The 24092-nt window shown below is 40.4% G+C and overlaps 1 protein-coding gene across 3 annotated transcripts in view; it reads left to right on the forward strand.

Annotated features, from left to right (window-relative positions):
* Positions 1–24092, forward strand: part of eif2ak4 (eukaryotic translation initiation factor 2 alpha kinase 4) — a 131399-nt gene that overhangs the window by 56196 nt on the left and 51111 nt on the right. For all 3 annotated transcript variants that reach the window (XM_060828744.1, XM_060828746.1, XM_060828747.1), the window contains 7 exons: positions 2151–2249; positions 4353–4475; positions 10266–10370; positions 12542–12605; positions 13823–13902; positions 14679–14780; positions 19786–19836. In XM_060828744.1, coding sequence (XP_060684727.1) covers positions 2151–2249; positions 4353–4475; positions 10266–10370; positions 12542–12605; positions 13823–13902; positions 14679–14780; positions 19786–19836 — 624 coding nt within the window. The remainder of the gene's footprint in view (positions 1–2150; positions 2250–4352; positions 4476–10265; positions 10371–12541; positions 12606–13822; positions 13903–14678; positions 14781–19785; positions 19837–24092) is intronic.

Below are 24092 nucleotides of genomic sequence, written 5' to 3' on the forward strand. Positions count from 1 at the left end.
GCTAATTGTCTTCAATCTAAGTGATCGACATAGAAATACAGAAGAGAGGAGCAGGAGTAGGCTATTTGGTCCCTGAAGCCTGATCTGCTAACCAATATGATCACAGCTGATCATTGAATTCAGTGCCCTAAACCTGCTTTTCCCCTATGTCCTTTGATCTCTTTAGTCACAAGAGCTGTTTCCATCCTTCAAGAAAACACATCATGTTTTGACCTCAACCACTTACTGCAGTTGTGAATTCCACAGGCTCATCACTCTTTGGATGAAGACATTTCTTCTCATTTCAGTCCTAACAGGTTTACCCCTTAAAGAACGTCCCCTGGTACTGGACTCCCCCCACCATCAGGCACAGCCTTCCTGCTTCTAACCTGTCTAGTCCTGTTTGAATTTTATAGATTTCCATTAAATTCCCCTTCATTCTTCTGAACGAAAGTGAATTCAATCCTAACCAACTCGATCTCACCTGATACATAGTCCTGCCATTCCAGAAAACAGTTTGATAAAGCTTCAGTGCACTGTCTCTATAGCAAGAGCATCCTCTGTGCACACTATTCCAGGTGTGGCTCCACCAATGTACTGTATAATTGCCAGAAGACATCCTTGTTACTCTCATTACGAAGGCCAATGTGCAGTTTGTCCCCTTTCCTGCCCACTGCACTTGTGTGCTTATTTTCAGCAACCAGAAGAAGTGGTGGATGCTGGGACAATTATAGCACTTAAAAGGCATCTGAATGGGTATATGAATAGGAAGGGTTTAGAGGGATATGGGCCAAGCCGCTGGCAAATGGGACGAGATTAAGTTAAGATTATCTGGTTGGTATGGACGAGTTGGACTGAAGGGTTTGTTTCCATGCTGTACATCTCTGTGACTCTATAACTGGTTCACAAGGACTCATTGAACATTCTCCTCGCTCAATTTACAGCCAATCAAGTAATGATCTGCCATCCCATTTTGCTACCAAAATGGATAACTTCATATTTATTCACATGCGCTGCACCTTCCATGCCTTTGCCCACCCACACAGCCTGTATACTCACTCCGCATCATCTCTGCATCCTCCTTATCCCTCACCCTTCCATCCAGTTCTGTGTACTTCTGTAGGCTTTGAGGTACTACATTTATTTTCTTCATCCACGTCATTAACATATATTATGAATAGTTACTAAGCTTGTCATTAGAAACAGTTTCTCCTTATCTGCTCTCTTAAATCCCGTTAGAATTTTGAATTCTTCTGTTGAATGTTTCCGTAAACTCCTCTGCTGTAAAGGGTTGGGTAGTAGGGGAGGGTGGGTAATGTAGAAAGAGAGGAAGGTTGTGGGGATGTGAGAGGAAAGGACAATGGGGCTTGGGTGGGTGGAGATGTATTATTGGGCGGTGACTTTTTTCCTCTCCTCAGGATGACATAGTAAGAGAACTCAACTGAGATTTGTAAGGCCAAGATTTCAGACTTTTTGCTGTTGTTATTAGTGAAGACACACTTTTATGATTTAAAAATTCCTTCATGAGCTGTGGGTTTTGTTAATAATGCTAACATGGAAAGCCTGGTTGTTGTTACTAAATTTATAATGTCTTTCCCAGTCTGTACAACCATGGTGATGTTTGGGACCTGTTCTGAACCACAGGGTGATGTTTTGAACTTTGTCTAGGTTTCTCAGGAAAAAAATCCAGATAATATGTTGCAACGTGCCCCCTTTTTCCCCAAGTAGTTTAATTAGTAAAGGGTTTGACCAATTGAGCCACATGGAGAAAAATGTTCTACACTTGGTGATCAAGAGATCTCAAACTGGAGATGTTGGGTGAGAGACCATGTCTGTGACTGTAGGTGAGCATCAGCTGGAGTAACTTGCTCCTGCTGAACAGTCTTCGATTTATATGTAAAAAAATGATCTCTTTGGTAAGACCTAGAGAGCGTTGGCATCTATGAAATTATACAAATGCACGAGTGACCATTTTGGCAGGTGACGTAAGTGGCAGAAAAAATCTAACATTAGCCTGTTTGTTGCCTAACCCAAGGATGTGTCGTCTTCACATTCTCTTAGCGGCTTGAGTGTAACTTACATTTTAGCTCAGATTATGTGTAAATTTCACCATAAGTAATATGTTTTCTATTCTGTGTTTGTTACATTCTGTGATTATTGTTAATATACAGGGCAGGGAATCTACATATGCAAAGAATCCTGAGGATGGCAAAATGGAGAAGGCAGAGGTCATAATAGAACCACTGACAGTGCACTATCTGTATATTCAGGTAACCAATCCTATCCAGCCTCTGCACTATTTATATATTCAAGTAGCAGTGGTACTCCACATTGCAGAGTATTTATATTCTGTAACATGCTACTCCAGACTTTGTCCTGTATATATGCTCTGATAATAGACTGGACCCTGGATTGCACACCATGTGTGTATTCTGTTAACATACAGTAATTTGAATAATTTCCTGAAATACTACAATTCAGCAATGAAAGCTGCTTATTGTTATATTGCACCATTTGAAAGGAAACTGCATTTCCCTCCTGCACCATAAATCCCATTTGACACAGGTGGACCTATTTTGGTGATATATGCATTGTACGATCCTTGCTATTGGAATTATGCTATGAAAATGGACAGTATTTAGGATACTGACATAAGTGACTGCAGATTAGATGGCCCAAGTTGCTTCAAATTTAATGACATCAGGAGGATTTGATAAGACATTTCATGAACATTTTCTACCACTATATGCGAAAAGTCAATATCAGGGCAGCAAAATAGTTCTTCCATCTGCCAAGTTAGATTAGATTAGAATCCCTACAGTATGGAAACAGGCCCTTCGCCCAACAAGTCCACGCTGACCCTCCGAAGAATAACCCACCCATACCCATTCCCCTACCTTATGTTTTACCCCTGATTAACGCACCTAACACGATGGGCAATTTAGCATGGCCAAATCACCTAACCTGCACAGCTTTAGATTGTAGGAGGAAACTGGAGCACCGGAAACTCACGCAGACATGGGGAGAATGTGCAAACTCCCCACAGACAGTCACCCGAGGTGGGACACTAACCTGGGTCCCTGGTGCTGTGAGGCAACAGTGATAACCATTGAGTCACTGTGCCGCCAGTCATAGCAGTTGTGAATTACCATAAGAAAATTGGGAGAGTCCAGTTGTCTGCATAATGCCATTTATATGGTTTTCCAGTCACATTGTGGGGCTGAATAGGAGAAGTCCTGAGGAAATTCACTGAGCAAAATGCATACATTTCTCTAGGAAGGGAAAAAAAACCCAGTAATTTCGTAACTTTGCTAAATCTAGAACAATGCAAGTAGACTTTAGTAGGTGTGGGTATGTGTGGCTTGACATAACGTAAGGCAATTCCACCCTGACAGATGTATATGTGTTCAAGCCAAGTTGACGTGAGATAGTCAAATGGATAGTACACTTAAAACAAATACCTGAATGTCTGTTTGCGATCCCTCATCATTTTTACACTTTTGCCCTTTGTCCTTTGTTTGAATACTGAGATTGTCTGGCACTCCGGCTTTACACATGCACCACCCACCAGATGAAAATAATACAGGAGCTCATGCTGAGATTGAGCTCAGGTCCTCAATATTGATAGTACAACAGAGCTCTTCATGTCACACAATCCATGTCTTTACAAAGATGAGTTAATATTTGTAGCAAGATTGTAAAATGCCTTTATTGAAGCTATGCAATTTTAGAACTGTTACACCCACCACGTTAACTCTAACCCTAACCTAGAGCAACCAAAGCAGCTCAGAGTTTGACTATGACTGTGACTTTAGATTAGATCTTGTAAATTGCAGGATTGAAAGGTAGCTCTGTTCCTTCACCGGTTCAGGTCCTCAATGAAACAATTGAACAATGACATTTATATGCATTTCAGTGCCTGGTAATGTAGAAATGCTGTATTGCTTTGTAATTTTAATTCAGTATTAACCTGCTTTTAACATCCTGATGCCCTCTTCCCTTTTATCAGTTGAATTTGTTATTATATTTTGTTTTGTATGGTTGTTACATATATGTACATTTTAAGTCTGATTCCTTAGTATATAATGGACTGTTCAGTGTAAATTACTTAACAAATCAGCCTTTGGTTGTGAATGATCTCTTGAGTGAAATAATACCAATGATATTTTATAACCAAAAATACTTTCACGTTATCAAGTAAATCCCACCTTCTAAGTTGTGAGGGAGACTTTGGCTTGCCCTGTGTTGCAGATGAGGGATTTTGTGGGTATAATTCAATTAAACAAATGATCTTGCGGATCACTTAATGACTTGAGTTGCTGAATTTGCTTGATGTATAAATTGTAGACTAAAATTTTCTTGACTGCTTTCAGATGGAATATTGTGAGAAAAGCACTTTGCGCGACACCATTGACCGGGGACTGTATAGAGATATCAATCGTCTCTGGAGGCTATTCAGGGAAATCCTTGATGGATTAGCCTACATCCATGAACAGGTTTGATTTTCAGGAACTATTAGGGGAACTGTAATTTCTAATGTAAGTAAACTTTCAAAAAGCTTGTGATACTGTTCATGTTGTAGGAATTGAGCTTAGAAGTGAGAAAGGAATCATTCAGTCAAACGTTTCAATCCAACTGGTCAGTGTCACTGTTCATGCTCATAAAATATTCCTTCCAATCCATTATATTTGACCCTGTTGCCTTTCTTTGTATTCGTTTACTCCTTCATTTATTTATCTAACTTCCTCCTTAAATGCACGTCTACTATTCACCTCAAATGCTCCTTGTTTTACCTCATTACACATTTTGATCACACATTGGTGAAAGAAATTTCTCCTGAAATCCATATTGGATGCCCACAAATGGATTTATTTTTTCCATGTCTAGTCTATAGAACTAATTCATCACCTATCCGGTCACCCCAACAATGTTATTTTCTTTAAAAAAAGACCCTCAGCATGTTCAGTTGTGCACATATTCTTTATTTCTAGTGCGATCTTGACATTTTTTTTTGTCACTTCTCCAGTCCTTGTTATAAAATGGAGACCACAACTGTGCTTGTACTCTCGTCTAACTGACTTTTTTTAAACAAGTTTAATATTACTTTTCTACTTTACAATTCATTTCCTCAAGAAAAAGAATCCCAGTGCTGTGTTTGCTTTTCGTGGCCTTATTAACTTTCATTACTGTGATAATGACCAGTGTGTCATCATTCCTCAATTACTTTGCTACTTAGATCTTTTCAGACTCTGGTTCTTAATACAAAATTACACTACCTCATACTAAAATCCGTTTGATTGCAGCACCTTTTTTGCAATTTTATAAATTTCTTCCTGTTTCCTATGTTCTACCTCAGCATTAAAGGTACCCACCCAATTTGATGTCATCTGCAACTTTAGTAATTGTACTTCTGATTCCTACATATAAATAATTATTAACGTAAACCGTGAGCTGTTGTAGTCTTACCATCCATCTGTGTGGAACACCATTTTACTAAGATGAGTAGCTACCTTTAATCACTACACTGTTTTTCTGATTTCTAGTTTGTTATTTCTATCCCATTTCCATGCACTCAGATTTTATTTGTGAGTCTACCATATGGTACTTTATTGAAGCTCTTTTGAAAATTTGAATATATTACATCCCTAATGTTATACTTGTCCAATCTTTATTACTTCAAAGAATTCAGAAAGGTTGGCCAAACAATTTCTAGATGTATCTCTGCTATATCTTTGGGTAAAGATTTCAAAGAACAAAGAGCAAAGAACATGACAGCACAGGAACAGGCTCTTTGGCCCTCCAAGCCTGCACTGATCCAGATCCTCTATCTAAATTTGCCACCTATTGCCTAAAGATCTGTGTCCCTTTGCTCCTTGTCCATTCATGTATCTGTGTAGATATATCTTAAATTACGCTATTTTTCCCACCCCTACTACCTCCGCTGGCAACACATTCCGAGCACTCACCACCGACTGCGTAAAAAAAAACTTTCCACAGATCTCTCCCCTGAACTTTTTTCCCCCCTCACACTTTGAACTCGTGATCCCTAGTAATTGAGTCCTCCACTCTGGGAAAAAGTTTTTCACTATCCACCCTGTCTACACCCCTCATGATTTTGTAGGCCTCAATCAGGTCCCCCCTCAATTGTCTTCTTTCCCATGAAAATAATCTTAATCCACTCAACCTCTTCTCTTAGCTAGCACCTTCTTTACCAGGCAACATCTTGGTGAACTTCCTCTACACCCTCTCCACAGCATCCACATCCTTTTGATAATGCAGCGACCAGAACTGTATGCGGTATTCCAGAACTGTACACTGAACCAAAGTCTTATACAACTGTAACATGACCTGCCAACTCTTGTACTCGCTTTCCTTCATCAGACGGGATATTATGCCATTTGCCTTGTTGACCACTCTACTGACCTGAGTGCCACTTAGAGGGAACAATGGACATGAACACCCAGATCTCTTTGTATATCAGTTTTCCCCAGAACTTTTCCATTTACTGTATAGTTCGCTCTGGAATTGTATCTTTCAAAATGCATCACTTCGCATTTGTCTGGATTAAACTGTCCAACTCTCCAATCTATCTATACTCTCTGACAATCAGTTTTACTTGCTGCTACTCTACTAATCTTAATGTCATTTCCAAACTTGCTAATGAGGCAACCTACGCCTTCCTCCAAATCATGTATGTATTTCATTATATTTGCTGCTCATTAAGCTAACTGGTCTATAGTTCTGATGTAAGCTCTGACTTGAGTGATTTAATACTGCTTCTATTGTCATGAAACATTCATTGTCTGTTGCATATTTCCAGCATTTTCAGTTTTTGTTACAGTCCCCTGAACTCAATCGAACTCCTCTGGCTCAATTTCCTTTTCTGATTTTTAAAAATAAATTTATGATAGTGTCTCTGTTAACCATTTACCAGTTTATTTTTGAAATGTGTTGTTATTGTCCTATTGAACTGTTGATTTTCAACCCTTTATGTTTCCTTAGTTTGTTCTCCCTTTGCTGTCTTAAATGATTACTTCTTTGATCCTTTCTTCTAGTGCTTTGATAGTCTCCCTGAACGTAGTAATATTTCTGCCATTTTGATGTGAAATTTATCTTCTGGCCCTAATCCTATTCTTGATTTTTCTTTCATTTCTGTCTGAAGAATACTGCAATGTTCCTCATCCTCTGTATGTGTTTCCATTTGCCTTGATTTAATTCCATAATTCATCTCCACTTCCTTACTACTTCAAATTAAATTTCCTAACCACTTCTATTTCCTTTTTGTCACCATTCGTGTCCCTGAAATTCAGGGTTGCAGGAATGAGTTGAATTGAAGGAGTTCAGAAATCTTTAATTTTGCAGGGTTGGAGGCAGTTGCATCGGTTGGAAGGAACAAGATCAAGGAGATAATTGAAAACCAGGATGAGAATTTAAAAATCTAGACACTGCTGAACTGGGAGCTAGCAGGTTAAAGAGCACAGAGGTGATAGGTGAATGAAACTTAACGTGAGCTAGTATAGTCAGTTCTTCTGTAACGCGGTGGCTGCATTCTTGCGCAGTCTTGCATTTTATAAAAATTATGCTTGAGAAACAGCGCTTAAAGTCTTGGCGCTGTAATTACATTACAGCTGACACATGTTTTTAAAATTCATGCTGTAAAAGCAGTGTCCTCAATTCATCAATCACATTACAGCGAATTAGCTTTGACGAAATGTGAGTAAGAACTCAAGCTTAGAGCGTGTGGACTGGAAGGATGATCAGGGAACAGTGGAATAGTTCTGATGATAGCTTATAAAACAGAGATATTAACTCTGTTCCTCTTCACTCAGACCTGCTGAGTATTTCTAGCATATTCTGTTTTTATTTAATAACTTTCAACATTTGATGTATTTTGCACATTGGGTAGGTTGGGTTTGCAGTTGATATGATGGGGCTGTTGATAGTTGAGCTGAGATTCGGATGGATGTAGGCAATGTCATTGAGCTGGATATGAGGCAATCTTCATGATAGGTGGAACACTGCGTTGGAAGCTCACCAAGGGTTACAAAGGATGTGAAGGTTGTGAATGATGTTGTCCTGCATCAGACAGTGCACAAAGTGAGGGTTTGAGTCTGGTCAAATCAAGAACAGTTTACTTAGGCCAAGAAGGGGTCCTTTACCATAGTCACAGCCAGATCAGATGTTATTTGTAACTTTGATCATGGCAGTTTCATTACTGTGCCAGGAGAAGACACTTGATTGAGGTTTTCAGACATGGGAAAGATGGACATGGATTTTGGCATGCTTGTGGACTTTAGGGACACATAGGAGATTGGATATGAGATGACAGATTGCAAAGATGGGGGGGGGGGGGCGGTCTCGAATCATTTTTGGAGGCAGATGATGGCAGATTTGAATGGAAAAGGAGAATGTCTTAGGATAGAAAACTTAAAACAAGATCAACTAACATAAGGGGCAAGAAGGGAATTGAATTATCAACAGTTTGGGGAATAGTTGGGGTTGGCCAAACTGTAGGGTAGGTGACATTGAAATCTAAGACTTTGGGAGAGTTAAAAATCACACAACACCAGGTTATAGTCCAACACGTTTAATTGGAAGCACTAGCTTTCGGAGCGCTGCTCCTTTATCAGGTCGTCGTGGAGTACACAATTGTAAGACACAGAATTTATAGCAAAAGTTTACAGTGTGATGTAACTGAAATTATACATTGAAAACTGCCTTGATTGTTTGTGAAGTCTCTCATCTGTTTGAATGGCCATGATAGTTTCACTTCTTTTATATGTCAATCACAAAACTTTTTTAAAAAAAGGTACATTCTCAGGTTAACTGTAATGTTTAGACTGATTCTAATCTAAAAAGTGAGTTGACAGTCTTGCATGGATTCATGTAGTTTTTGAGCAAAGTACAATGTAACTCTGCAGGTACAAATTCACCCCACAAACACTATTTTTGTGTGTGTGCGTGTGTGTGTGTGTGTGCGCGCGTGTGTCTGGGGTGGGGGGTTGTGAGTGTCTGAGAGAGAATGTGTATTATATATGTGTGTGAGTGCATACCCCCCAACCCAGACAGACAGACAAATGGAGGCGTGCGCGTACACGTACACACACACACACACACACACTCCCTTACAGACACGCACACACTCACATGCACCCTGTCACAGACTTAGAGACTTTACACTCATAGACACACACACATACACTCTCTCTCTCACAGACACTGACAAACCCCCATTCCAGACACACACGCATATACGTTTGTGGGGTGAATTTGTACTTGCAGAGTTACATTGCACTTTAGCTCAAAAACTGCATGAATCCATGTAAGACTCACTTTTTAGATTAAACATTATGACACAGACAGGGAACACAGGGTGCTAGCACCTTCAACATCTGAACATCTTATTTGCGCTAACACCAATTGTTACAGTTAAACTGAGGATGTAACTTCTTTAAAAAAAGTTTTGTGATTTACACATGAACCAAGTGAAACTATCATGGTCATTCTAACAGATGAGAGACTTATCAAACAATCAAGGTATTTTTCAATGTGTAATTTCAGTTACATCACACTGTAAACTTTTGCTATAAATTCTGTATCATACAGTTGTGTACTCCACAACGACCTGATGAAGGAGCGGTGCTCCGAAAGCTAGTGCTTCCAGTTAAACCTGTTGGACTATAACCTGGCGTTGTGTGATTTTTAACTTTGTACACCCCAGTCCAACACCAGCATCTCCAAATCATGACTTTGGGAGAGAACATGATTGAAACTTGGTGGATCAGGGGAATATGTTGTACGAATGCAAGAAATTTCCATGAGCCCCTTACACTTGTGTTGGAGGTGAGGGTGGTCAGGACAGAGAAGAGGGATTGAATAGAAAGGTTTACAGTGAGGAAGACAGGCTACGGTTATTGTTATATTCTGTGATTCTGGAACAGTGGACACTTTGGGGACCGTATGGTGCATTATGTGATCCAGCCAGATTTGATGATGAAAGTATAAATTACTTGTCCACTGAAATTTAGAGGGTGGAGATGGGGGTTGTGTGGGAATGGGGAACAAAAGGAGAGAGTACTGGTTTTAAAAAAAAAACAAAATATGAAATTGAAAAGATTACATCTTAGTGGGTGAGAGGGAAAGGAAAAGGTGGAACCAGACTTTCTTTGCCTGAATCCCAGTTTGATTTTTGACTTGGATGTGAGGAGTCACATTTTCCAGTCCTTGCTAATGAGCCTATGGATTTACCTTGTCCTGACCAGCTGTTCTGTTCCTTGTCATTTCAGGGCATGATTCATCGAGATCTGAAACCTGTTAATATATTTTTGGATTCCAATGATCACGTGAAAATAGGAGATTTTGGCTTAGCCACAGATCATCTGGCTAATCCGGTAAGAAGTGACGAGAAAAGGAAGTAAACATTATACATCACACATGGATAGACTAAGATGGAAGCCCAATCTAGATTAGAGTGGTGCTGGAAAAGCACAGTAGGTTAGGCAGCATCCGAGCAGCAGGAAAATTGACGTTTCGGGCAAAAGCCCTTAATCAGGAATGTTTTTACCTAAGATGGAAGCCCTTTTTGTGTACAATACTTGGTGCGTTGCAGTTATGTCAGTGTTTGGGAATGATTATTGTTTGCTCTGCGTATTTTTTGAGGAATGTGCTTATCCTGCGTGTGCACACGATATTTATACTTTGTAATCAAGGAATTCTTTTTCTGTTTAAAATATTCAAATTCAGGACATCTAGGAGACTGAGCTTTCAAAATTTACTTTGTAATCCCTTGCCAAATACCTGACAATTGCTTTTATTCCTCTGGTAGATGGTAGCACGTTTCATTGTCAATGTGTTGTCAGATTGTAAAAAACCTCATCAGGTGGGAGGGATCAGTTTCCCCCTCAACTGCCAGCTTTAGGAACTGATGACTAGGTTAGCTAAGAGATTTCTACGAGCTAAGACCTCCCACTTATTCTAGGCTCTAATAATGTTCTTTTACTTACTAAACATAACACAAGTACAAGTGAGATATGTGGATTCTGTTTAAAAAAGCCATAGGATCTTCAAGTAAGCTGAACTAAGACATACAATAAAGATCGGTCTCGGTGTAGAGAACCTATGCTTAGTGACATCTTCTGGGTATTTGCATGTTGATCGCTTAAATAGGCATCACTCTAAAAGTCATGCTTCAATACAGAACTGTGGAAAATAATGTTTAGTTAGAGGAAACTGCTGTTGGCCAAATCAGCTCATTCTTTTCTGACTGATCAAGCTGCTGTAACCAACCTTCTCGACAGTCTCCTCTTCATCCTCACTTTCTAGAAACTTTCCATACTTTTAGAGGATGTTTAAATTATCCATTTTGTTTAGCTTACCCAGAAACTTTGTTACTCATTTTGTATGTCTTTGGTGAAAAGATCCTGACCTACTTCCCTTCTTGATTTTTCTAACCTTTGTAAAATTTGGGTTTTACAAATGTGATGTGATAAGACCTGCCTCTGCTGCATTTTGTTCATTACCAATCAGTACATATAAACAAGGAATAAGGGTAGGCCACTTGACCCTTCAAATCTGCTCAGCCATTCAATAAAATCTGATTTGATTTTAATCTCAACTTTACATTCCTGCATATCCCCAATAATCTGTCATCTCCATGGTAATCAAGAATCTTAGCTGACTTGTAACAGGATGCCTAAACTTGTATTCCTGTGATTTTCGGAAGCACAGACAACGATAAAGAGATTTGTCAAGGTTGCTACAGGAAACCTGTTGTGGTGAGAATCCAGATCAAGAGACAATCTTAGAGCTAGACTATGCCGAAATAAAAGCAGGAAGCACTTAGTCACATCAAGGGTAGTGAAAATCTGGATTAGAATTCCCCAAAAGACTGGATGCTGGTTGAATTAAAATTTTCAAGAGTGCGATGCACAATTTGTACAAAGAACTGCAAATGCTGGAAATCTTTTTTTCTCCACAGATGCTGCCAAACTTGTTGAGTTTCTCCAGCAACTTCTGCTTTTTAGTTAGATACAGGTGCCAAGAGAGTAATCTCGTACTATGGGATGTTGATTTGTGGCCTCAACTAGATAAGCTGTGATCTCACTAAGTACTGGAGCAAATGGTCTACTCCTGCTTTTTTTTTTAGATTAGACTTACAGTGTGGAAACAGGCCCTTCGGCCCAACAAGTCCACACCGACCCGCCGAAGCGCAACCCACCCATACCCGTACATTTACCCCTTACCTAACACTACGGACAATTTAGCTTCGCCAATTCACCTGACCCGCACATCTTTGGACTGTGGGAGGAAACCGGAGCACCCGGAGGAAACCCACGCAGACACAGGGAGAACGTGCAAACTCCACACAGTCAGTCGCCTGAGTCGGGAATTGAACCCGGGTCTACAGGCGCTGTGAGGCAGCAGTGCTAACCACTGTGCCACCGTGCCGCCCACTTATAATTTGTATGTTTGCATGGTAGTTTATTTACTTGTTTTTCCCTAGTGTGTCTACCTTCAGAAACCAAAAGCACAATTCTTGGTTTTAAAATATTCTTTCCCACAGGCAGGTGACAGACAGGAAACAGAAGGCAGTGGATCCATTCATTTTATCAAATCTGACCCAGCAGGTGAGGCTATTTCCCAAATCACGGTATGACTGTGTGACATGGAGGTTGGGTTAAAACGGTTTATATTCCAGCTCCTACATAATCAATTAATTTAAGGATAGGAAACAGGTAGACCATGGAAAGGTCCAATTACTTGATGAGTAGACTTGCAGGAAATTTTAATCCAATTGAACTAGGCTGTGTAGGCAAGTCACAGCCCTGCAAGGCTAGGTATTTGACCCCCAATATCAACCAAATAATGGTAATTTTGTTCATTTTGACATTTTGAATGTGTCACTTATCTATTAGTTTGCTCCCTCAATATTTCCATTTGCCTGATATGCATTTTAAAGTGTCAGTTTAATTGAGTTGGAAGTATTTTTGCCTCCTTGGGTCTTGTGAATTCAAATTGTAGTCCAAGATATGGGTGCATAATCTTAACATGTACCTTTTCAAAACAAAATATCATATCTTCATCGTTTTTGAATACGCTGCTTGGGAACCTTGCTGACCCCTCTTTAAAGAGTATTGTGATATTGTTTACATTGGGAGAAGTGATGACCAGGTGGTACTATGTCTAGGCTTTTAATTCAGAGATCGAGGTAGTGTTCTTGGATCCTGCCAAGGCAAAGCGTGGGATTTGACTTAAATAAAATCTGAAATTAAGTGTCTAATAATGACCATGAAACCGGTATTGATTATCGAGAAAACTATATCTGGTTCACTAATATCCTTTAGGAAAAGAAACTGCCATCCTGACCCAATCTGACCTACATCTGACCCCAGACCCAAAGAAATGTGGTGGCCCTTAACTGCCTCTGGTCAATTAGGAAGAAATACTGGCCTAGCCAGCAGTACCCACATCTCAAGAATGAATAAAATCATGTTGAGTAATCGTATGTTACTGAAAACCTACTGTGGAAATGAAGATGTGTTTTACTGTCAGAATTGTTGCCCTTTAGGTCAAACCAAGTGGCTGTGTGTTCTGGTGGTTCACCACTGCTTGAAAAGCAAGATTTCCTCTGGTGTGAATAGTTCCTCAGCCAATATCACCAAATAAGTCAAGAAACTTTACTCATTCAAATAAAACATTCCAGATCTCATCTACAGGAAAAAGGATGGAATCCAAAAGGTCCAAATCCTTCATTCAAGCTGTGAATCTCTGTTTGAGACGTGACAGTTCCTGGGATCAATATGAATCACTGAAGGTTACAGATCAGTTTTTGTTTCAATTACAGGGAATCTGACTGGAATGGTTGGTACTGCTTTGTACGTGAGCCCTGAAGTACAGGGTAACACGAAAGCCTCCTACAATCAGGTAATCTGTTGTGTTTTTTTAATTGTGAGCAAAAATAATAAATGCCAGACTTACTTATTGGCACTGGTCAGCTGCTTGCCTACTTGTGAATCACTCATTTTTTAAGTATCACATCTGTAGTGTATCTCTGTTTATATCATATAATCCTAAAGTGAAGACTCCTGTGGTGCCTCAGCAGTGTCCCTGCCTCTGAGCCAGGAGGCCCGGATTCAAGTCCCATCTGTTCCTGTGTGTCGTAACAGCTCTGAAAACATTGATTAGAAAATGTACATGGTGCTGAGGTATTTATTTTTGAGATCATAAATGTTTGCGATTGAACAGGTCCTGATGAGGTTAGTTTGACACACTGGTAACTGCTTGAATTGCTGCTGAGGTAAGTGTCGCTGTCACCAGGAATGGTTCCTATAAATGTTCACAGTGGAAAATCCCAAACCGTCAATGTTTGATAAGTGGTGAAATTTCACTCCTTGAACTGTGTTTTGTTGCCAAGGTGATCCCAGATACTGATGAGTTTTTAAAAAAATTGTATTATAGCAAATGTCTAGCGACAAGTTTATTTAAACCCGACATGAACCTGTTGGCTTCATAGAACTATTAATTTTGAAAGAAAATCTGTGACTAAATGTTAAGATTTGCACTGTGTAATAAGTAGTGATGATAATTCCCTGCCTATGCCACTGCTTTATCTGCATCATATGTGACTACAAACGAAAATGTGTGCTTGTGCGTGTTTGTTACTTCGTGAAACTATATCTTATTTACTATCATTCTTCCAGAAAGTGGATCTGTTCAGTTTGGGAATTATTTTCTTTGAGATGTCCTATCATCCCATGGACACAACATCTGAAAGGATATCTATTCTCAGCAAATTACGAATGGTAAGTGTTGGCATAGTGACCCTTAACAGAAATGTATTGGAATTCAATTCAAAGTCATCATCAATAAATTCATTTCTGCCTCAGAGAAATAACTAAGTTGTGTTTTTAATTTCTGTATGTGTGTCCAAATTACAACGCTAGGTTGAGTGGCAGGAAATCTTGTCTGTCTCCATTATATGCAGTCCAGGCGCTAAAGGAGTTGCACCATTTTAGATATTGTTAATTGTTTATGCTTAGTCTTTTTTTTAATCCTTGAGGTTTTTTTGTACTTTTCTATCATAGAATCCCGACAATGTGGAAGTGGGCTATTCGGCCCAACAAGTCTACACTGACCTTCCGAAGAGCATCCCACTCAGGCGCATTCCCTTACCCTATTACTCTACTTTTCCCCTGACTAATGCATTCCCCTACACATCACTGAACACTATGGGCAATTTAACATGGCCAATTCACCTAACCTGCACATTTTTTTTAACTTTTGGTCTCTAATTTTAATCGTTCCACCTTTGATGGTTGTGCCTTGAGCTGCCAAGGTCTTGAACTTCCTTTCTAAACTTCTCCACCTCTATTTCTTCTAAGATACTGTTAAAAGCTATCTCTTTGACCAAGCTATTAGTTACTTCCCCTAAGATGGTGATGTGTGGCTTAGTCGAGACTGTGTTGCTGGAAAAGCACAGCAGATCATGCAGCATCAGAGGAGCAGGAGAATCGACATTTCAGGCCAGAGAAGGGCTCTGAACCTCGGTTCTCTTGCTCCTCTGCTGCCTGACCTGCTGTGTTTTTCCAGCAACGTACTCTCAACTCTGATCTTCAGACCTCATTTTCTCTTATGCGGCTTAGTGTCATACTTTATTTCTGAATGCTCTTGTGATGGACCTTGTGTCATTTTATTATATTGAGGGCCCTGTGTAAATGCAGTTTGTTGTTTTCTGATTGTTCTTGAGTACCAAAAACACACTTGCACAGTAATCCATTGAATGTTGAATTTTGAAACCTACGGATGCTTTGTGTAAATTTAGAAAATAGAACATTAGAGTGCAGTACAGGCTCTTCGGCCCTCCTTGGTTTCACAGGTCGATGCAACAATCTGAAGGCAATCTAACCTGCACTATTCCACTATGATCCATATGTTTATCCAATGATCATTTAAATGGCCTTAAAGTTCGCAAGTCTACTACTGTTGCAGGCAGTGCCTTCCATGTCCCTACTACCCTCTGGATAAAGAAACTATCTCTGACATCTGTCCTATATCTGTCACCCCTCAATTTAAAGCTATGTCCCCTCATGCTAGCCATCCAAGGAAAAAGGCTCTCACTGTCCACCCTATCTAACCCTCTGATGATCTTGTATGTCCCTATTAAGTCACCTCTCTAATGAAACTAGCCTCAAGTACATCAGCCTTTCTTCATAAGACCTTCCCTCTATACCAGGCAACATCCTGGTAAACCTCCTCTGAATCCTTTTCAATGTTTCCACATCCTTCCTATAATGCGGTGACCAGGACTGTACGCAACACTTAAATTGCATCCGCAAGAGAGTTTTGTACAGCTACAACATGACCTCGTGGCTCTGAAATTCAGTACCTCTACCAATAAAAGCTTTCAGGGATCTGTGTACATGGATACAGAGCTCTGTCTGCTCATCCACACTACCAAGAATCTTACCATCAGCTCAGTACTCTGCATTCCTGTTACTCCTTCCAAAGTGAATCACCTCACACTTTTCGCATTAAACTCCATTTGCCACCTCTCAGCCCAGCTCTGCAGCTTATGTGTTCCTCTGTAACCTGCAACATCCTTCAGCATGGTCCACAACTCCACCTACTTTAGTGTCATCCACAAATTTACACTTGGCAGTGGACCCAAAACTCTTGCGGTACACCTCTCACTAGTAACTGAACTCCAGGATGAACGTTTCCCCATCAACCACCACTCTCTGTCTTCTTTAGGCTAGCCAATTTCTGATCCAAACCACTAAATCACCCTCAACCACATTTCTCCATATTTTATGCAGTAGTCGACCATGGGGACCCTGATCAAACGCTTTACTGAAATTCACATACACCACATCAACCGCTTTACTGTCATCCCAACTTGTTTGGTCACGTTCTCAAAGAACTCAGTAATGCATGTGAGGCACGACCTACTGCTCACAAAACCATTTTTGACTATCCCTAATCAAATTATTCCTATCTCTTATAATCATTTCCAGCACTTTACTCACATCCGAAGTAAGGCTTACTGGTCAAAAATTTCCAGGGTTGTCTCTACTCCCCTTCTTGAACAAGGGGACAACATTTGTTATCCTCCAGTCTTCTGGCAGTATTCCAGTAAACAATGACAACATAAAGATCTAAGCCAAAGTGCTCTGCAATATCCTCCCTGTTTTCCCAGAGAATCCTCAGATAGGAGTAGCTGTTCCTTGAATAGGCTCCACTTCTAATGCCCATTCCCTGCATTTTCTTTCCCCATCCCATGCATCCTAAATCTTGCCTAATTGCATCAGAATTGTCTTTTTCCCAACTATTAATCTTGCCCTATGTTATCTACCTATCCCTTTCCATTGCCAAAGTAAACATAACCGAATTGTGGTCACTATCACCCAAGTTAACCGATTTGTGGTCACTATCACCCAAGTACTCCCCTACCTCCAAATCTAACACCTGGCCGGGTTCATTACCCAATGCCAAATCCAGTGTGGCCTCACCTCTTGTTGGCCCATCTACATACTGTGTTTGGAAGCCCTCCTGCACACATTGGACAAAAACTGACCCACATAAAGTACTCAAACTATAGTATTTTCAGTCAATATTTGGAAAGCTAAAGTCCCCCATAATAACTATCCTGTTACTTTCGCTCCTATCCAGAATCATCTTTTCAATCCTTTCCTCTACATCTCTGGAATTTTTCAGAGGCCTATAGAAAACTCTCAACAAGATGACCTCTCCTTTTCTGTATCCAACCTCAGCCCATAGTACCTCAGTAGATGAGTTCCTCAACAAATATTATTTGTGCCACGTAATACTATCCTTGACTAACAGTGCCACACCTCCCCCTCTTTTACTACCTTCCCTGTTCTTACTGAAACATCTAAACCCCAGAACCTGCAACAACCATTCCTGTCCCTGCTCTATCCATGTCTCCAAAAAGGCCTCAACATCGAAGTCTCATGCTGCAAGTTTAGATTAGATTAGATTCCGTACAGTATGGAAGCAGGCTCTTCGGCCCAACAAGTCTATACCAACCCTCCGATGAGTAACCTACTCAGACCCATTCCCCTACCTGATATTCACCCCTGACTAATGCACCTAACACTATGGGCAATTTAGCATGGCCAACTGACCTGACCTGCACATCTTTGGATTGTGGGAGGAAACTGGAGCACCTGGAGGAAACCCACACAGACACAGGGAGACTGTGCAAACTCCACACAGACAGTTTCCCGAGGGAAGAATTGAACCTAGGTCCCTGGCGCTGTTGGCAGCGGTGCTAACCACTGAGCCACTATGCTGCCCCTTCACCACCATGTTCTGGATGCTCCTGGCGTTGAAGTAGACACGTCTCAAACCAGTTTCCTGCCTGCCGATATACTCCTGCAAACTTGAAACCTCATTTATGACCTCACTACTCTCAACCTTTTGTACACAGGAGCTACGATTCAGATTTCCATCCCCCTGCTGAATTGGTTTAAACCCTTCCAAAGAGCACTAGCAAATTTTCCCACAGTTGGTACCCCTCTGGTTCAGGTGTAGACCATCCTGTTTGTAAATGTCCCACCTAACCCAGAATGAGCCCCAATTCTCCAGATATCTGAATCCCTTACTCCTGCACCATCCCTGTAGCCAACCCCTTTCTCTCCCAGTTCCTTGCCTTGATAGCACATGGTACAAGTAACAATCCAGAGATGATAACTCTGTTTGTTCCAGCACTAAGCTTCATCCTAGATCCCCGAATTTCTGCCTAAAATCCCCATCCCTTTTCCTACCTATTTCACTGGTGCCTATGTAGACCATGACTTTGGACTGCTCCCCTCCCGCTTAAGGATCCCGAAAACACGATCCAAGACATCGTGAACCCTGACTCCTGGGAGGGAACACACCAACCGTGAGTTTCTCTCATTCTCACAGAATCTCCTATCTGTTCCCCTAACTATGGAGTCCCTGATGACGAATGCACTGCTCATCTTCTCTTCCCCTCCATTTCCCTTCTGAGCAACAGGGACAGACTCTGTGCCAGAGACGTGTACCTCACGTCTTACCCCTGGTAAGTCATCCCCCGCAACTTATTATTGAGGGGAATGGCCAGAACTGTCCCTGCACTTTCTGCCTCTTCCCTTTCTGTCCCCTGACTGCAACCCAGTTATCTTTTTCCTGTACCTGAAGTGTGACTATCTCCCTGTAACACCTGTCAATGTAGACTTTTTTAAAAAAAACTTTCAGATTTATGGGTTTACTCAAAAACAGAAGCAATAGTGACGCATGTAAAGTATATGTTAAAACATTTACCCAATCTCTCAATTGAAAACTGTTAAATTGTCTTTCATCCTAACGTTGATTGGTGCTCTTCTGAGGTTTGGGTTGACATCTGACCTGACAATGGTTTGGTGAATGTCAGAAAATGAAAGATGACCCATTACCTTGCACTAGCTTCTCTTGCCTCAGCACAATATTTGAAGCAAAAACATCATTGGCTCACACCCTAAACTTTACAGTCATGAACATGGGGAACAAATGTTGGGAGCATTTGAATGTGAAAGAGAAAAGACAGTATAGTCTGATCAAATTGTGTCAATGTGCACAATTTGTGGATTGATTGGAATGTCTGGTTGTGGTGAGTAATGGCGATGTGAGGGAACCTTGCATTGTTCTCTCACCTTTGTAGCAGCTCAGAATAGTCCTGTGTAACCTTATTTGTTGCATTGGTGCACCTAGGGATGAAATATCACGTACCTGATAGAGAAACACTGGAAGTAGTTTTCTAACTGAAGTTATGTTTTCCTCTTGCAGCCAATAATTGAATTTCCTGAAGATTTTGATGAAGAAAGATGTTCAAAACAGGTACAGTCTCTGGTTACTGCAGTTCCATGCGCTATTATGACCTAGAGAGTGTCTCTGGCTTGTAGATTGTAGAGCGGGCAGTTTTTATTTCCAGGAATGGAACTTAAGTATTTCTGAAGCAGAAATTAACCATTTCTCAGCAAAATACTCCAACTCATTTTGTTGTGCCACTCAAAACAATTTTCTTGAGTTAGCAAAAGGCTCGGGTAAGGTACTTTTCAAATGGTTGTGCTCTGACATCCTGAAAGGAAAGGTTTCAGCAATGTGCAGTGTCAAGGTCAAAAATCATGACCAAAGTTAGGACATACGGAGTCAAATAACAAGAATTTGCATGGATTGAAATTTGACATGGAAAATAAGAAATAGAGAGTGGAAATAAAAGGTAGTTATTCAGATTGGAGGCAGGTTGAAAGCTATGTTTTACAATTACTTGCTGGGGCCATTGTTATTGTCAATTTGCATTCATGATTTGGACTCAGTACCAACAGTTTCACACAGAACAAACTTTGGTTCATAACTTATGCTGAGCTCGCCATCCATGGCCTCAGCCATCTGTACCTTTGTAATCTGTTTGTGATAATCAAGGTATTATCCAATTTGGCTCCTGACTTCAATTGCTCCACCATTGCCTTCAGTGGTCTAGGTGCTCAGCTCTTCAATTCATCCCTACAGTTGCCAGCATGAAACCTTATTTACCTCTTTTAAGACATTCCTTTAAAACCTGCCTCTTCAAAGCAGTTTTGTTCATTTGACCTAATATATCCTTGTGTGGTTCCATGTCATATTTTATTTTATGATGCTGTTGTGAATGCTTTGGGATGTTTAATTACTTTGAAGATAATGTCAATAAATAGGCAATGGTCTAGTGGTATTATTGCTAGCCTATTAATCCAGAGATTTCAGTGATGATCAGAGGAGATGGGTTAGATAATGGAATTCGGATTCAATTAAAATCTAGAATTGAGTCTAATAATGACCATGAAACCAGTGTCAATTGTCTGGAAAAACCCATCTGGTTCACAATTGTCCTTTAGGGAAGGAAACTGCCATTTTTATGTGGTTTGGTGTATGTGAGATTCCAGAGCCACAGCAATGGCTCTGAACTGCTCTCTGGACAATTCAGGATGGGCAATAAATACTGGCCTGGCCAGTGATGCCCAAATCCTTTGAATGAATAAAAAAGCAATTAATACTGCAACATTTTTAGTTGGGCAGTTAAGTGACAAAATAGCTTAAATGTACATACATATGAACTGACGTTAAGTCGATACCTTAAAAAGTAAAGAAAAACCAATCTAAATATCTATGGAGGCTGAAAAGCAAAGACTGAGAGAAACCTAAAAGAGGTCTGTAAAATTATCAATATGCTGGAAAAGCTAGATGTGGAGAAAACGTTTCCATTTGGAAGCTTTAAAGTGTGGTCCATATTGACAAGGTATTTAGTAAAATAACATAGAACATGATAACACAGTGCAGTTCCTTCGACCCTGGATGTTGCGCCGACCTGTGGAACCAGTCTGGAAGACTATGTAACCTACACTATTCTATTTTCATCCATATGTTTATCCAATGGCCATTTAAATGCCCTTAAGGTTGGCAAGTCTACTACTGCTGCAAGCAGTGTGTTCTATGCCCTACTACTCTGAGTAAAGAAACTACTGTCCTATATCGCCCCTCAGTTTATAACTAAGTCCCCTCGTGCTAGTCATTACCATTCAAGGAAAAACGTTCTCGCTGTCCACCCTATCTAACCCTGTGATTATCTTATGTCTCAATTAAGTCCCCCCTCAACCTTTCCTCTCTAACGAAAACCTCCTCAAGTCTCTTAACCTTTTCACATAAAACTTCCCTCCATACCAGGCAACATCTTAGTAAATCTCCTCTGCAACTTTTCCAAAGCTTCCACATCCTCCTTAAAATGCAGTGACCTGAACTGTACGTAATACTACACGTGTAGCTGCACCAGAGTTTTGTACAGCTGCAGCATGACCTCATGGCTCCGAAACCCAACCCCTCTACCTATAAAAGCTAACACACATCTTAACATCCCTATCTACCTGGTTGACAACTTTCAGGGATCTACGCACATGGACACCGAGATATCTCTGCTCATCTCCACTACCAAGAATTTTACCATTAACCCAGTACTCTTTATTCCTGTTGCTCTTTCCAAAGCGAATCACCTCACACTTTTTCGCATTAAACTTCATTTGCCACCTCTGCAGCTTATCTATGTCCCTCTGTAACCTGCAACATATTTCAGCACAATCCACAACTCCATCGACCTTAGTGTCATCTGCAAATTTACTAACCCATCTTTCAATGCCCTCATCTAGGTCATTTATAAAAATAACAAACAAGTGTCCCAAAACAGATTCTTGCGGTACAACCACTAGTAAATGAACTCCAGGACGAACATTTCCCATCACTCACCACCCTCTGTCTTCATTCAGCTAGCCAATTTCTGATCCAAACCACTAAATCACCCTCAATCACATTTCTCCATATTTTGTGTAATAGCCTACCATGGGGAACCTGATCAAACGCCTTATTGAAATTCACATACACCACTTCAGCTGCTTTATCCTCATCCACCTGTTTGGTTACCATCTCAAAGAACTCAGTAAGGTTTGTGAGGCACGACCTACTGTTCACAAAACTGTGTTGACTATCCCTAATCAACTTATTCCTCTCTAGATGATTATAAATCCTATATCTTATAACCTTTTGCAACACTTTACCCAAAGCTGAAGTAAGGCTCACTGGTCAATTTCCAGGGTTGTCTCTTCTTTAAAAGGCCCAGGGGATCCCTTATGGGCTCAGATTTTTAAAGCCTCTCTCTTGGTTCGTCCTGGATATTGTACTCTTTGGAAGTATGGAATAAAAACCTCTTACAGACAGTTTACTTTAATTCTAGTCATTTCCTTTGTTCACTCATAGCATCATTGTTGCAACGTAACACTGATGTCTATAAGCTAAACTAACTAGGTTCTAATAATCTTGGAAAGTAGGATACCAGCTCTTCAAGTGCCCCAGGAGGCTACTCCAATCTGCTGATACAAAGTGGCTTCCTTTATACAAATGTTTACAAAATGTTTGCATGTTCTTAGTATCATCATAAAGTCCCAAAATGCTATTAAATTCAATCCATAGCAGATCAGCTCTAAGAGTTAATTTTTTACTGGCTTCAATAATCTCAGCACTAAAATTCTCTCTCTCTCTCTCTCTGGTGTCCTTTTGAACTCTCAAGTCAGGGTCTTGTAACAGCAAAGATGTTTTTTCCTTCTGTGTGTCTGTCCCGCTTACAAGGGGTAATGAGAATCCATTATAATTGACAGGATCTGACCGTTAATTACAAGGCTTTTGATAGTACCGAGTTTTGTTTCAGGGTCAGAATCAAACACGGTCATTAATTTCACAAAGGAATGGCTGTGAATGTTATCACTTGGTGTCCTTTTCTCACACAGATTCATTGATGCTAAGGCAAATGTTCTTAATTGCCTTATAGCGTCCTGTTATCACTTGGTGAGCCCAGATGTCCCTATCTTCTGCATTTCTTGAGTTACCCCCTTTTTGAGTCTTCCTGCCTGTCTATTTTCTAGTGCAGTACATGTATTCTATAATTCAGCATTACATTTTAGTCTAAATGTTTGAAGACAAATTTTAAGGCTATAGACTTTCTCACTTCTGCATTTTGGGAAAGCAGATCTTAGGACTTAATGGTAAGGTCTTAGGGAGTGTTGCTGAACAAAGAGACCTTGGAATGCAGGTTCATAGCTTCTTGAAAGTGGAGTCACAGGTAGCTATGATAATGAAGAAGGCATTTAGTATGCTTTCCTTTATTGGTCAGAGTATTGAGTACAGGAGTTGGGAGGTCATGTTGCAGCTGTACAGGACATTGTTAGGCCACTTTTGGAATATTGCATGCAATTCTGGTCTGCTTCATATTGGAAGGACGTTGTGAAACTTGAAAGGGTTCAGGAAAGAATAACCAAGATAATGCCAAAATTTGAGCTATAAGGAGACTGAATAGACTGGGGCTATTTTCCCTGGAGCGTCGGAGGCTGAGGGGTGACCTTTTATAGAGGTTTATAATATCATGAGGGGCATGGATAGGATAAATAGGCAAAGTCTTTTCCCTGGGGTGCGGGGAATCCAGAACTAGAAGGCATAAGTTTAGAGTGAGAGGGGAAAGATATAAAAGAGACCTAAGGGGGCAAACTTTTCTCGCAGAGGGTGATATGTGTATGGAATGA

Source organism: Hemiscyllium ocellatum, chromosome 8 (genome assembly GCF_020745735.1).
Source record: "Hemiscyllium ocellatum isolate sHemOce1 chromosome 8, sHemOce1.pat.X.cur, whole genome shotgun sequence".
NCBI lineage: Eukaryota > Metazoa > Chordata > Chondrichthyes > Orectolobiformes > Hemiscylliidae > Hemiscyllium > Hemiscyllium ocellatum.